Source organism: Ciconia boyciana, chromosome 17 (assembly GCF_034638445.1).
Source record: "Ciconia boyciana chromosome 17, ASM3463844v1, whole genome shotgun sequence".
NCBI lineage: Eukaryota > Metazoa > Chordata > Aves > Ciconiiformes > Ciconiidae > Ciconia > Ciconia boyciana.
In genome coordinates this window covers 1159224-1171860 of record NC_132950.1, presented here as the reverse complement: position 1 = coordinate 1171860, position 12637 = coordinate 1159224, and the positions used below count along the sequence as shown (strand labels likewise).

The window sequence follows — 12637 nt, the reverse complement described above, 5'->3', positions numbered from 1 at the left end:
GTTCAAACCAGAGGGATGGAACTGGGCTTTAAAGGTGGAGGAATGGTGAATTTGCACGGTCTAGCGCAACATCACCCATTACCTTCTCGGAGACCTTTCCTAAACCAGAAGCAACTCCATGGGGATGAAAGTATCTTCACTGGGGGCAAAAACAGAGCTCCCCCAGAAAAAACAGGGCTTTGCTTCTGCCCCTCCGCTCATCTAAGCTGTTTTTCTGCAGTAGCCAAGCACCTAACAATCCTTAACGAAGCCAGCAAGTCAACACCTCTGGGAGGGACATGCTCTTACCCTCTTTTTACAGCCTGGCAAAAAGGGAGACAAAGATTTGCATGGGGCCATGGGGGAAGCTGTGGGGGAGGAAGGATGGCCGCCCCGGACAGCATCGTGGCACTGCTGAAACCTCATCTTCCTAATCCAGCCTGCTTCGCCTCTGGTCTGCTCCTCTCCATGGCAGCACTGCTCCTCCAACTTCCACTTAAGAAAAGACTTACAAAACTATAAGAAAATTTCAAGGCTAGAGGAAGGTGCTGCTCTTCGTTGTTCATTCACTCCTTGGGATACAGAAGTACCCAGTCACTCAGCATTGAGCTCGCTGTTAGAGGCAACCACAGTGCAGACCATGAGAGCTGGTTTGCTGCTGGCTCTGCTGCTACCTCCAGTGATTCAAGGTTCCATCAAGACCCTCAACGCCGACACGAAAGGATGAATATGAAACCTCACGGGGCTAAGTCCTTCTAGAAACCAGGTGGAGAACTCTGCTCAACCTCCTCAATCTAGTTAAAGAAACACAAGTCACCGGTTTCCAATATTATTCTTTAATTCTCTGGCTTGGTATCAGCAGCTCTGTTCACATGGAGGTCTGCAGGCTGCTCACCAAGTGCCTGGGGGGGGTGGTAGCATTTTAAGGAAGATATTGAGCTTTTTCCCCCAGACCTCACCTACAGGAGAAGGCAGCTACAGCAAATGCTGGGCATTCAGTGCTCCAGACCCTTGTTAAAAAAAATTTTAAAAAAAAAGAAAGAAAAAAAAGAGAGATTGGGAGCACTTGTCCAAACTGCTCAATAACCCCCTTGGATATCGAGGGTCATGAGCTAGATACAGAAATAACACTGGCACAGTAAAGCCAGTGCAAACAGAGTCAGTAAACACGCAGATTAATTTTCAGGGCTGAGTACACGAGCAAGCACCCAAAAATATAAAGGCATTTGTAAAAACTCCCTCCAGCTCATCTCATTCTTACTATCTTTTGCTTAAATTAATTCAGTAAATACTGAGAACTGTTTCGAAAAAAGTCCATCTCTGCCTGCACCTCCCGCACACGCAGAGGGAGGGTGAAAATCCAGGCTTGAGTTGCTGTTGTAGAGGAACTCTTATTGTTTACTGATGAGTAGAATTGACTTGATGACATTAAAAAGCAGCTTGTGTTGTTTTGGTCAAAGGCCACCAGAACAACTGAGGAATTTCTATAATCCTACCACTCCACAAAGAGTCCGTGCTGCTTTGTGAAATGCTGAGAGCTGAAGTAGTCGCCTGAGAGCGAACGTCCACAGGAAACACCAAGGGATTTTTTATAAGATTGATTTGCACTGACTGCAGATCTCCCACCCGATGCCGTTTGCCAGCCGAAAGGCCAGCACCATCGCTCATGCACCCCCAAAGCCCCCATCGCTCCTGATTTCCCCTGATTTGGCAGAATTAAAGGTCACACAGTGCTGGCACATTGTATCTGCACCCAAAAAAAAGCTAATCCACGGGGTGGGAAGTACCCAGCACATGCAATCTGATGTGACAAGCACTACAAGCATCCCTTGGGCAGAGCACGGAGAGAAGTTCCCCACCACACATTGGTCTGCAGAGCTCTGTAGCTCACTAGTGCGAACAGGCAGGAGCACAAGTCTTTGAGAAAATAGCTTTTCTGATAGTTTTCTGGAAGCACGCTCAAAACTAGCTGCTAATTTAGAAGTAGCATTGTTCAAAAGACACCTTCACTGCTGACTTAATTGTATTAAGTCAGCAGAGATATTGGGTTCTTGCTCCAGCTCCTTTCCCAACCACCCGATAGAGCAAACAGACCGAAGGAGAGCGTGTTGGAGTGGGACACGTGTTCCTGCTGTGCCCTACACAAAGCCAAGACACAAGCGCTGGTGTGGGTGACTGACTTGCATCAGAAGCTGGGGGCCTCTGGGTCACTGCAATACCCACCCCGTACAGCAGCCAGCTCCATGCCCTGCAACAAGTACTGGTCAGCAAACGCAACCCCTCAAGTTCTCCTACACCCCAGTCCACCCAACTTCAGCCTCGTCATTTTGGGATCAGCTGCTCTTAATTTGGCGATTTGATCACTTGAACCTCCTGAATTACTGACATAGTCTTAGCCATGACCACAAATTCACTACTGCCTTGTTCCATCTTTAATTAAGTTAGTAAAATTCTCATAAATTAGCTCAGCAGTATGTGGCTTGCTGAGATGTATTTTTGCTTATTTCTTTCTTTCCAGATAAAATCCATTAAACACTTATCCAACTGGTTTAATTGGTGGTATCACAAGACAGGTCACAAACCCACCAGCACCCAAAAGGGCAAGCTCACACAAGAAACTGCTTTTCTTCTAGACAAAAGCCCAACTCCTCTGTACCTCTCTAGGTGATTTCATCACCACCTTTGCTCTTTGGCTGGGCTATTTTATTCCAGTCACAAAATCCCATCAAGCACCCATCTTTAAAACAGAGCGCACACAATTTTATGGATGATTATGTTTTGCGTTCTCATGTTTTTCCTCTGTGAAGAACACTTCTACTTCTTTTAAATGGCATTTGCATCCACGCTATGTTTATGGCACCTGGTCCCAGCTGATGCTGCACTCCCAAGACCTAACTCACCTACATTAAAGTTGAACGTGTCATGTCCAGCAATAAACAGAGACAGATCCTTTGCAAACACTTAAAATTAGAGCAAGGTGAACCACACAGTGCTTAAGTAGGGCTACAAAAGAAACAGACTCATACTAATTAGAAACTGTACAAGTTTTGGAAGCAGTTACTTTCTCCCTGGTAAATTTATGAGGGACTTCCTCTATTAATCTGCCCAAGCAAAGGATATTAAGAGTTGCGCACCATAACTCAGAGCCAGCGTGGAAGCAGGTTGACTATGCACAACTGCAGACAAGCCGGGGGAGTGCTAAACAGAGAAGTACATTAATTTTTTAGCCTGGCTTTGAAAGTCTGAAAAAGATTTTAAACGTTCTTATATTAGAGCAGCCAGCCACGCAAATAATAGGATATGTATCTCCAAAGTTCAGCTGTATAGATGCAGCTCCATATAGCAATATTTTCCCCACGTTCATTATACAGATTATGATTTGAGCAGCATGAAAAATGTATGACTACAGAGGGAGAAAATTCTTAGGAAGCTACAACATGACTCATTCCTTTAATAAACTTCAGAGAGATCATTTACAAGCAAAGAAAGCACAGAGGCAAATGGAATAACTAAGTGCTCGAATGGCTGATTAATTCACAAGCACAAATCAATGAAAATCAGCTTAGCAGCACACCGCTAAGTTGTGAAAGCACATCAGCTTTCAACTTCCCCAACTTCTTAAAACTTGAGTTAATTAACAGTGCTGATACCACTTAAAAAATGTGAACAGTCGATTAGGGCGGTCATGTTATACTTTTCAGTAATACACGGAGACAGTTATTAAGACATCAAGTATTAAAAAAAGAAACCATTCTATTGTACACCCTAAGCTCTTACACCAACTTCCCTGCAGCAGCAACATCAATGATGCTGCCTCTTAATTAGTCTTTAATAAGGATGCTTTTAGCATCCTAATCATGCCACATAGCTTTGGCCAAATACCTTGAAATGCAGAAGCCTTTTGAAAAGCATCTCAGCTATTCTCGGTTATGCCGGTACAAATCCAGAGCAACTGCGCTGGACGTGCTCTGGATTTCTGCGCTGCTGTAACAGAGCCTAGCGTGCACAACTGTATTTAAGCAACCCCTTGTGCCAAGATGATTATCGCTGCAGCGAGAAGCACATTTCTTCCACTGCGATCTGGCTCCTTGACGGAGATCGAGAGCCAGCAATCATTTTAATCCATGGGGCTATGAAGAAAAAATTACTGGAGAACTAAATAAGACAGTGCTTGGTTTCCCAACTCTGAAACTGCAGGCTTCCCAACTTAATTACCAAAGAAGAGAATTTTCTTAACTCCTAGCCCACAAATTATAAATTTGTTTAATTGAGGCTCGTGTGAATTAACAGAAGAACAAAGTGTCAGCCAAGCTGCTGAGTGACAGAGCCACTGTTTAAAAACTGGGGCAGCCCTGACCCAAGACAAATATAAAAAGCCCCAAATAACATGTTGATAGATTGCACTCTCTGCAATAAAAATGCTTATGATCCGAGCATCAGCATTGTCCAAATTATATACACAAGCTCTCATGCACGTCTGCTCCTCGCTGGAGTGGGTTCGGGCTCATTGGTTGTTTTTAATAATCGCTTTCAAGTTGATTTAACAAAGGACATCAGTTTGTGTCAGTTAAATCTGAAAAGCAGGAACGGAAATAGTTAGTTATGCAGCATAACCCCAATATTTAACACCAGCTCTCCAGATGTACCACACATGGCTACATGCAGATCGGTACTACAGCAGCCCATAAATCTTCAGCAACTCCCTTGAAGTCAAAGGAACTCCTCCTGTAAAAGCTAAACTCTGAAATGCTGGTCACAGCCTTTGATTCCAGCTCTTCAAAATGAGCCATATAGATATTGAGAGAGAAACAGCCACTGTTAAATCACTCACCCCCTGGTCCTTATGCCTTGTTAAACAGAGATTGCAAAGAGGGAGGTGGAAGGAGTAGAAAGACTTAGACTGGAAGGCAGGATGTGAATTTTTAGCCAGTGACCTGCTTTGCTTCGACCCACTCCTACCCTGCCTCAGTTTCTGCAGCTGCAAAACACAGTACGCGGTGCAAGCCCTTCTCCTGCAAGGAAGCACTCAGAGCCGCGGACAGAAAGTTACTATTTACAGACTGTTAGTTGAGTACAGCAGCACTGGGCCATCGCACACAACCAGCCACCATACACTCTTTATTTTCTACAGCTTCCCTTGGTCATATCTAAAAGCCTCACGAGCCTAATGCAATTTCCATGCCCTGCACTTCCCACTTACTTTGGATATTAACCTTTACTGAAACACAAAATATAGATGAGAACAATCCATTTTAGCTTGGATTTTCATCAGGCTTAGATTTGCACCCAAGCCCAGTACTGGACTGCAAAAATTCCTCCTCAGTTTCAGAAAGGTATTTGTATTAACACAGGTTTGGATCAAAGACTGACTTTTCCATGAAACTGTGTGGCAGGGTCACTTGAAAATTCAAAATTTAACCATTCAGCTATGTTTGCAATGAAACTTGTTAGAGCCTTACTATGTACTCACAGCATGAAAAAACCCACTGATGTCAAGCCGAACTCCTCAGACACATCTATTAGTAACTTGTAACCTTTAGCTGGATCAACAGAAATAGCAAGCTGGGTCCCTGCCTCTGGAACCCACAGATGCCAAGAAGGAAAGAAGCAGCCTTCAGCCGGGGCTGCTCAGGGCCCACTCGGAGGCAGCTCTCAGGGGCAGCCCAGGGCGACGGGGCTTTACCCAGCAGAGCCAGAGCCCCTGGGTGCCCGACTGCCCTGCAGCACGATGGGGAGGTGGCGCAGCCCCCTGAGCAGCCCAGCGCAGCCCTGCCGCTGCCCACCTGGCCTTAGAGCATCCACACCTCGTGCCTTGTCCTTGGGACATGCAGGCAGGCTATTAGACCCATGGCTCGTAGTTTAGAGAGAACAGCAAGTGGTCAGTGGGTTTTTTTTCCAGGCATGGAAATTACACATTGTTTGGATTTATTTTATAGCAGGCACTAGGACAGGAGATTTTAACTTCACCTTCTCTTCATCTAAATGCAGACTGGAATGGCAGCAAGACTCTGAATACAGCTTTTTGACAGGTGGGGGCAATCGCCTCTTGCTGCATGCAATTAAAAGCTCATTAAAGCAGAGCTCATTTTCCTCATTATTTTAAGCACTTAAGTAATCTTTACTGTTTAATATGACAAGACTGAGCAGACTGGGACAGGTACTTCCCTCTGGTCCTTCCTTCCAGACATTTACTTGGTCATTTTAATTTCATAGCAAAGCTTCAGATGCCAAGAGCAGGAGCTGCAGTCCCAGAACATCATCCTTAGTTCTGCCAGACACTGAGCCCATCCACCAACACGAGCTCGGCACAAGGGTGCTGCGCTGGAGCCGGAGCTGCAGAACAATCATCAGGGATAAGTGCTTTCAAGTAGCTGAAAACTGATTTCACAAAGGCTTGAGGAAATTCTGTGCAGTGCCACAACACTCATCTCCGCTCTGCCCAAGTCCTGCCCTCAGACAGAACCATGGTATGGACAGCCCTCGAACAAAGGACAAGCCAGGCAGGCTTTTTTTTTCTTTCTTAAATTGAAACGGATGGAGAGAAGCAGCAAGGCTCTGCTCAGGCAGGAAGCCATGCTGCTACTGAGAGCTGCAAGATGAAGCTTCACTTTAGCAAATAAAGACCACTTCCCCAGCGATGTCATTCCACTTGCAGCTCTGACGAGAGCAACCTGATCTCCCTCACCATTGCAAAAGCAGCTCTGAAATGCAAAGCCATGTTTGCAAGGCTGAGCACTCGACATGCACGCTTGCACGTGCACAACCTTAAAGCTACTGACAGTGCAGAGAGGATGTGTGGACACAGCCACAATTAAACACACAAGTGTGCCCAGCTGCTCCGTGAGCTGTCTGCAGTGACCAAAGGTCCATCCTGGGTTTCTGTGCACTCACCTGGCTTTGCACTAACGTGACCCTGCAGCACACTCCACTCACATATAGCTGAATGAGTTCCTTAGGACCCACTTACATTTCACTTCAAAATCCTTTTGCCCCTTTGGTTTAAGAAGGTAAAATACTGCACGCCAACACAGGCCTCTGGCTTTTAAAACAAAAAGAGTAACATTGCAAAAGGATGAGTTGCATGTTCTAGATCTTAAATATAACAATCAACTTCGTACAACTATGGCAGTGACATTATGGCATTAAAAGAGACTAAGGCAATAAATAAGATTGATGCGTATTTAATAACCACATGACTGATTCTTCATTTACTTGGGTTTTACACAAGGGTAATCAAGGCTAATTTCTATTGGCTTAAATAAGAGAATAGGGTCCCACAGAGTTACACTGCTGTAAGATACTCCTGTAAATGAGAACAAGTATTAAGCCCTGCAAGAATCTAAATCTCTATCCACTCCACCCCATGAGCCTCTCCGGAGCAACAGGGGATTAGCTACATTCATTTTAAATGAACGTCATTTACCTCAAGTATTTAACCAGGAAATCCCGCTGAGATGAGCCTCATTTTCTATCAGATGCTTTGCAGTATCTTGTAATATTTTTTTGTTTATTTGCTTTGAGCAGGACTTGGTCTTTGCCTTTTTAACCTATCACACTGGGGTTTTGGAAAAAAAAAAAACACTAAGCCCCATCCACATGCCAAATAGATTCTTCAATATGTTTCATTCTCAAAGGAACACAATAAATTACTTTTAATCAAAAATATCAAGTCTTTTGGGGAAAATTCCCAGGTCACAAATGCTGTGTAACACCACAACTGCTGGGGCTGGACTAAAGGCCAGTTACACACTGGCAGGAGTTTTTGTCTAAGTGCAGATCAATACATAGAGCGCATGAAAGGGAATACCAACAGCAATAATGAGTGCTAGATTTGAATGCACCTCCACCCTACCTTTCTGTCTTTGGGTCAGAATTTAACTCCTGACTTTACGTACTATTGCATCAAGCATGACTTTGAATGCTGTAGGATTATATCTATGTGATCACTCTGCTTATGTACACTTTGCCTGCACAACTGCAAACTCCCAGGCTTTGGGGGGATACGATGTAGCTCCTCTTCTACTGTTCTCTTTTGCTGAGAAGGAGATCTGCTCACCTTTTATTCCAGAGCAGTCAAACATGGCAGGGACAGAGACTCCGGCTCTTTGCTTCACCCCACAGGTGCACAGGCAGAAGCAACGAAGCACCTTGAAGCATTCTCAGCTCCAGTTTGCTCAACAGCACAGCTCAGATGCCTCTGAAACCACTGCAGCAGCCATCTGCACCAGCGATCCTGCCGTAAGAGAAGGCTGATCTCATGGGTAGGGCGTTGGATGAGAGCTTTGCAAGCCAGGATTAAAGATGATCAGATGAAAACAAGCTGTCTGCAGAGCGCACAGCTGAATGCAAAGGAGGGTAACCTACTAATTTAGTTAGGTCAGACCACAGGGTAAGGGTCTGAGTGCAGGCACAGCAGCAACACGAACATCTCCAGCAGCGTGGGGGAACACCACTCCACGAGCAATCAATCGACACTTCAGAGAAGGACAGCCAAGTAAGGAAGCCGTCTTTAAGATGACATTCCCTCCGTCAGCCTCTCCTGTTGGTACTTGGCTGAACTCTCTCACTACCCTGCAGCAACACAACTCGTTGCTCATCAGCCACTCCAGAACACACCTCTTACTCCTTCTGGCCAAGAAAAGGGAAAAACTGGTTCCACACTTGAGGTGAGAAACCATGTAATCCCCTCACATTTCAAAGTCACAGAGACAGTGCAGCAAGAGGAGAAAACCATTATGCCTCCCTACCAAGGCAAATCATCTGCACTTTAGAAATGCTGCTGCTTAGCAGGAACTGGCAGATGAAACTATGCGAAACAAATAAGGCCACTGACTGGGCTAATACTATATTCAGCGTGAGCTACTTGCCCTCTGCAGAGCACCAAGTGCACACCTTTTAGAACATTACACTTGCTCCAAAGAGGCAAGGAAGAAAGGCAACTTTAAAAAAAAAAACCAGACCTTGCTCTCACATAAAAACATCTCATGTAAAAATCTGTGACCAAGACATTTCATCCAACTTGGGGTCTATTTAAACACAACCTAGTGTCAAGCAAATCCCCTGCTCCAGGGAAGCCATCACAACATTTTGTGACTTTTAAAAGGGATGGAAATGCCATTTAAACCCCAAATGTTGCGCCAGCACAGAGCTGCACCATTTGTTTCAGGCAGCGATTAACATCAGTTCAGCTCCTGCTGCGAACGGGTGCTCCAGCAATGTTGCTCACAACGGCATGCTTCGTGCATCAAGTATATGGACCCTGCTTTCCTGTCTTTGAAATTAAGATAATGGAACAGCGCAGCTCTATTTAAAAGCTCAATTAAATGGAAAAAACTGGAGACTGTTTCAGACCCTGCTGGTGAACGAGGTGGAGCAGTGCCCTGACAATTAATTTCTGCTGCTGAAGCTGAAAAGGAATTAGTGTGTTTTCTTGTACTCAGCTGCTCACTTCTGTCTTGCGGGGCGCTTAGCTACTGTCAGACTTGCTGTGTGGTTTTGAGAGCTTTGGAAAGTCATCCTTCCTCCACTAGACGGGAAACAAAGAGCAAACTGTAGAAGATGTTTTTTTGGACTTTGAGTCTACAGATCGCAATGAAGTTGTGAAGCGCTGTACTGTGGTTTGTAATGAGAGCTGTAACCGGGGAAGGGAAGACTTTCCCCATCCCTGTCAGCCTAACTACAGCAACTGGCAGAGACAAGGGAGAGAGATGCTGCATCCTTTGCAAAGGCTTAAACCTGAGTTTCCCATGCCCCCGACTACTGCTCTCGGGATTGGAAAGACAAGAGACTTTCTACATGCCAACCACAGACTGCTTTTGTGGCCCTAATATAGGCACAATGCTAAACCATTCATGGAAGAAGAAACTGAGGCAGAGATGTTCTGTCCCTTAGCTTGAAGACACCATGATCTGACAAAAATCAGCACCCTGTTAGACACTTCTGTCCTCCAGCACTTGCAGAACTTCACTTACCTGCTGGAATATTTCTGAAAAAGTGACATTTAGATCAAAGCATGCCACCTGCAAATTCAATTAAGTAACAATAAACAGCATACACTTTTTTCAAAAAAAAACCAAACCAAAACAAAACCAAAACCCACCAAACTGCAAACTTATACTCACATCAGCCCATGAAAAGACCCAAACCCACCCAACATCATGTGGCCAGCAGGTGCCAGGTACATCCCTCTGCCTTCCTTGTCCTGCACTCTTTTGAACCCCCTTTGCAGCTGATGTTGGCAGGTACACGAGTGATGCTGAACCCCCAGCTACACGACCATAATACGTGGTTTTGGGGAATGTCACCCAGCCCCTCTCTGCCTCAGTTCATACTTCTGCAAACAGGGAGAAGTGTTCAACATATACCCCTTCCTCGGAGAAAGTCATCGCTGGTTGAGATCTGAAAAGCACTTTGAAGCACTTGGAGTGCAACAACGACATTTTCGATTGAAGCCGTCTGGGGAGGAGCCTGTCCCAGCTGGAAGAGCCAGGAGTACATTTACGACCACCTTGGGAATACCTCTATGACCACTTCTTTTCTCACGTATTTCCCTGGCAGTATGAGGCATGATTTTGCCAGGGAAGAGCCACTGGGAGAGCTGAGCTCCACACTGCTGGGAAACCATGACTGCAAGGCTGAATCTTTCCCCAGGCAAAGGGAACAGAAGCCCTCTGCCTTGGAGGAGACAGATGTTCGCCCTGGAGAGCGCTCAGGGGAATCTGCGCTCAGAAACATTGATTAACTTACACCTGACTCATTTTACTAATTAAAGTCACTACACATGACAGAGCAGGCTAAGCAGCACGTACACTGAGAGCCTCATACTCCACGCTGGCATGCACACTCATCTCTGCCCTCCTTGCACACTGGAAGAAAAGATCTTGTACTACCAAGCTGCAGTAAGAGTCAGGAGATGCAAGGTGGGAAGGGCCCCATAGGAGCACTCCTCCTGCTAGGTTTTACCTGAGGAATAGAAGACAGTCTGGTACACATTGTAAAACTGAGGCTTTTTCCCCAAACTGTACTCAAAGTCTTATTTTGTATTAAGCTCTCAACTTCAGCAGCACATTCAGAGAGAAAGGGACCTCTCAATACTGATAATATCAAAACCTTTGGGTTTTGTGTCATAAGGAAATTGCAGCAAACTCCAGGTTTTTTCTTCAAAGCAGCAGTAAATAAAGGTTAAAAAATGAAAGAGAAAGAAAAGAGAAGAGAGGACAGAAAGAAAGTCCAGAAGTAATAGAGCTGCAAAAATACGGACCTGAGGTAAATGTGCTCGTCTGCAGGGGAGTTGCTGGATGAAAATGCTGATAGTGAGTCTTTACAGAACACTTTGTAATGTGCCTTTTCTACATTCTCTATATACTAAATAGATTAATCCCAAGATAATGCACCTCCTTCCCTGCTGTATCTCACATGCTTCTATTAGTAGCTATTCCAGTTCCAGAGGGTAGTATTTCCCCCTGTTTTGCACAGCCTGACAAATACCACATCGGCAAACCAGACATTATCACCTCTTTCCCCAGCAGAATTCAGGGCCAGGATGGGAAGAATAATACCACAAACTACCAGCTTGTCCCAGAATATTCTGTTTAAAATGATGGTTGACATAAAAGAAGGAATATCTATTTATCAGTCTCTGCTCTCATGATAAATACAAATAAGAGCAGAGGGTTATGATTCCGTTGGGCAGAAATTGATGCTGGCTGGTACAAAGCTTGTCTTGCATAACACTGAAGACTACTCCAAATGCACACATAAAATATTAGAAATCAGTCTGCTTAACTTTAAAGGCAAGAGATAAGTTCCTTATGCATCACTGAAATCTTTGGAAGAATTGCAATCACTCATGTAAGTTTAAGACCAGGGTGGAGGGGAGGGTGGAATGGGGAGGAAAAAAGTAAAATACTGATGGAAAAAATAAAATAGCTCCGTCCAGCTCACCTTAACCTCAATGAAGTCTGGTTTACCAAGAGATATCAGGTCAGCATAGGCTTTGAGTTCATCCACATTCCAAGCTTTCACTAGTGTCAGCCTATAAACAGTACGCTGTTGCTGAAATAAAGGAAAAATTACATTAGGAACACATTCTGACACAAGGAGGATGTTCCAGCCTTCCATACAGCTTCAAACAGGAAAAAAACCAAACCAAAACATTAATTTATTTGAAGAACCCCAGGGGTGAAACAAACCAGACCCAAACCAGGAGCCACCTCACTTGTTCTTTCAAGAAAGCTGCTTGCAGCACCTGTGAGCTGAGCCACCTTTTGCTGTACAAAGACTTATCTTCCCCCTATATATCCCAGGCACTTTGTTTTTACAGGAGCTTTAATTTAATGGGAAAATAATCAGGAAGTTTATCTCTCTTTGATTTGCTTCCCCAGGTATAAAAATCTCACCATTAGTTGCTATACAGATATTTTATTTCCTCCAGCTGGATCATCTGGCATTGGTGACTTTTGGACAGGACGAACAAGAATAGACAGACCATTGTCTGCCCTGTCTGTGAACTCTTCCAGCACATTAGGTACAATATCGCAGACAAAAGGCTCTCCCGTGATCAGTTATGCAGAACATTTTATTGGAAGCACAAAGAGACAATTAAAATCACAACCGGGAAACACTGAAAATACGCCGCTTATGATCTAGCCTTATAAAA

At 44.7% G+C, this 12637-nt stretch overlaps 1 protein-coding gene across 8 annotated transcripts in view; it reads right to left on the bottom strand.

Moving 5' to 3' along the window:
* Window positions 1-12637, bottom strand: part of LOC140660841 (S-adenosyl-L-methionine-dependent tRNA 4-demethylwyosine synthase TYW1-like) — a 110299-nt gene that overhangs the window by 16107 nt on the left and 81555 nt on the right. For 7 of the 8 annotated variants that reach the window (XR_012045509.1, XM_072882130.1, XM_072882131.1 and 4 more), the window contains exon 14: window positions 11923-12033. The exons of the other annotated variant lie outside the window; for it this stretch is intronic. Coding sequence is in view for 6 of the 7 variants with exons in the window: in XM_072882130.1 (XP_072738231.1) it covers window positions 11923-12033 (111 nt within the window). In the remaining variant the exon portion in view is untranslated. The remainder of the gene's footprint in view (window positions 1-11922; window positions 12034-12637) is intronic. 8 annotated transcript variants of the gene reach the window in all.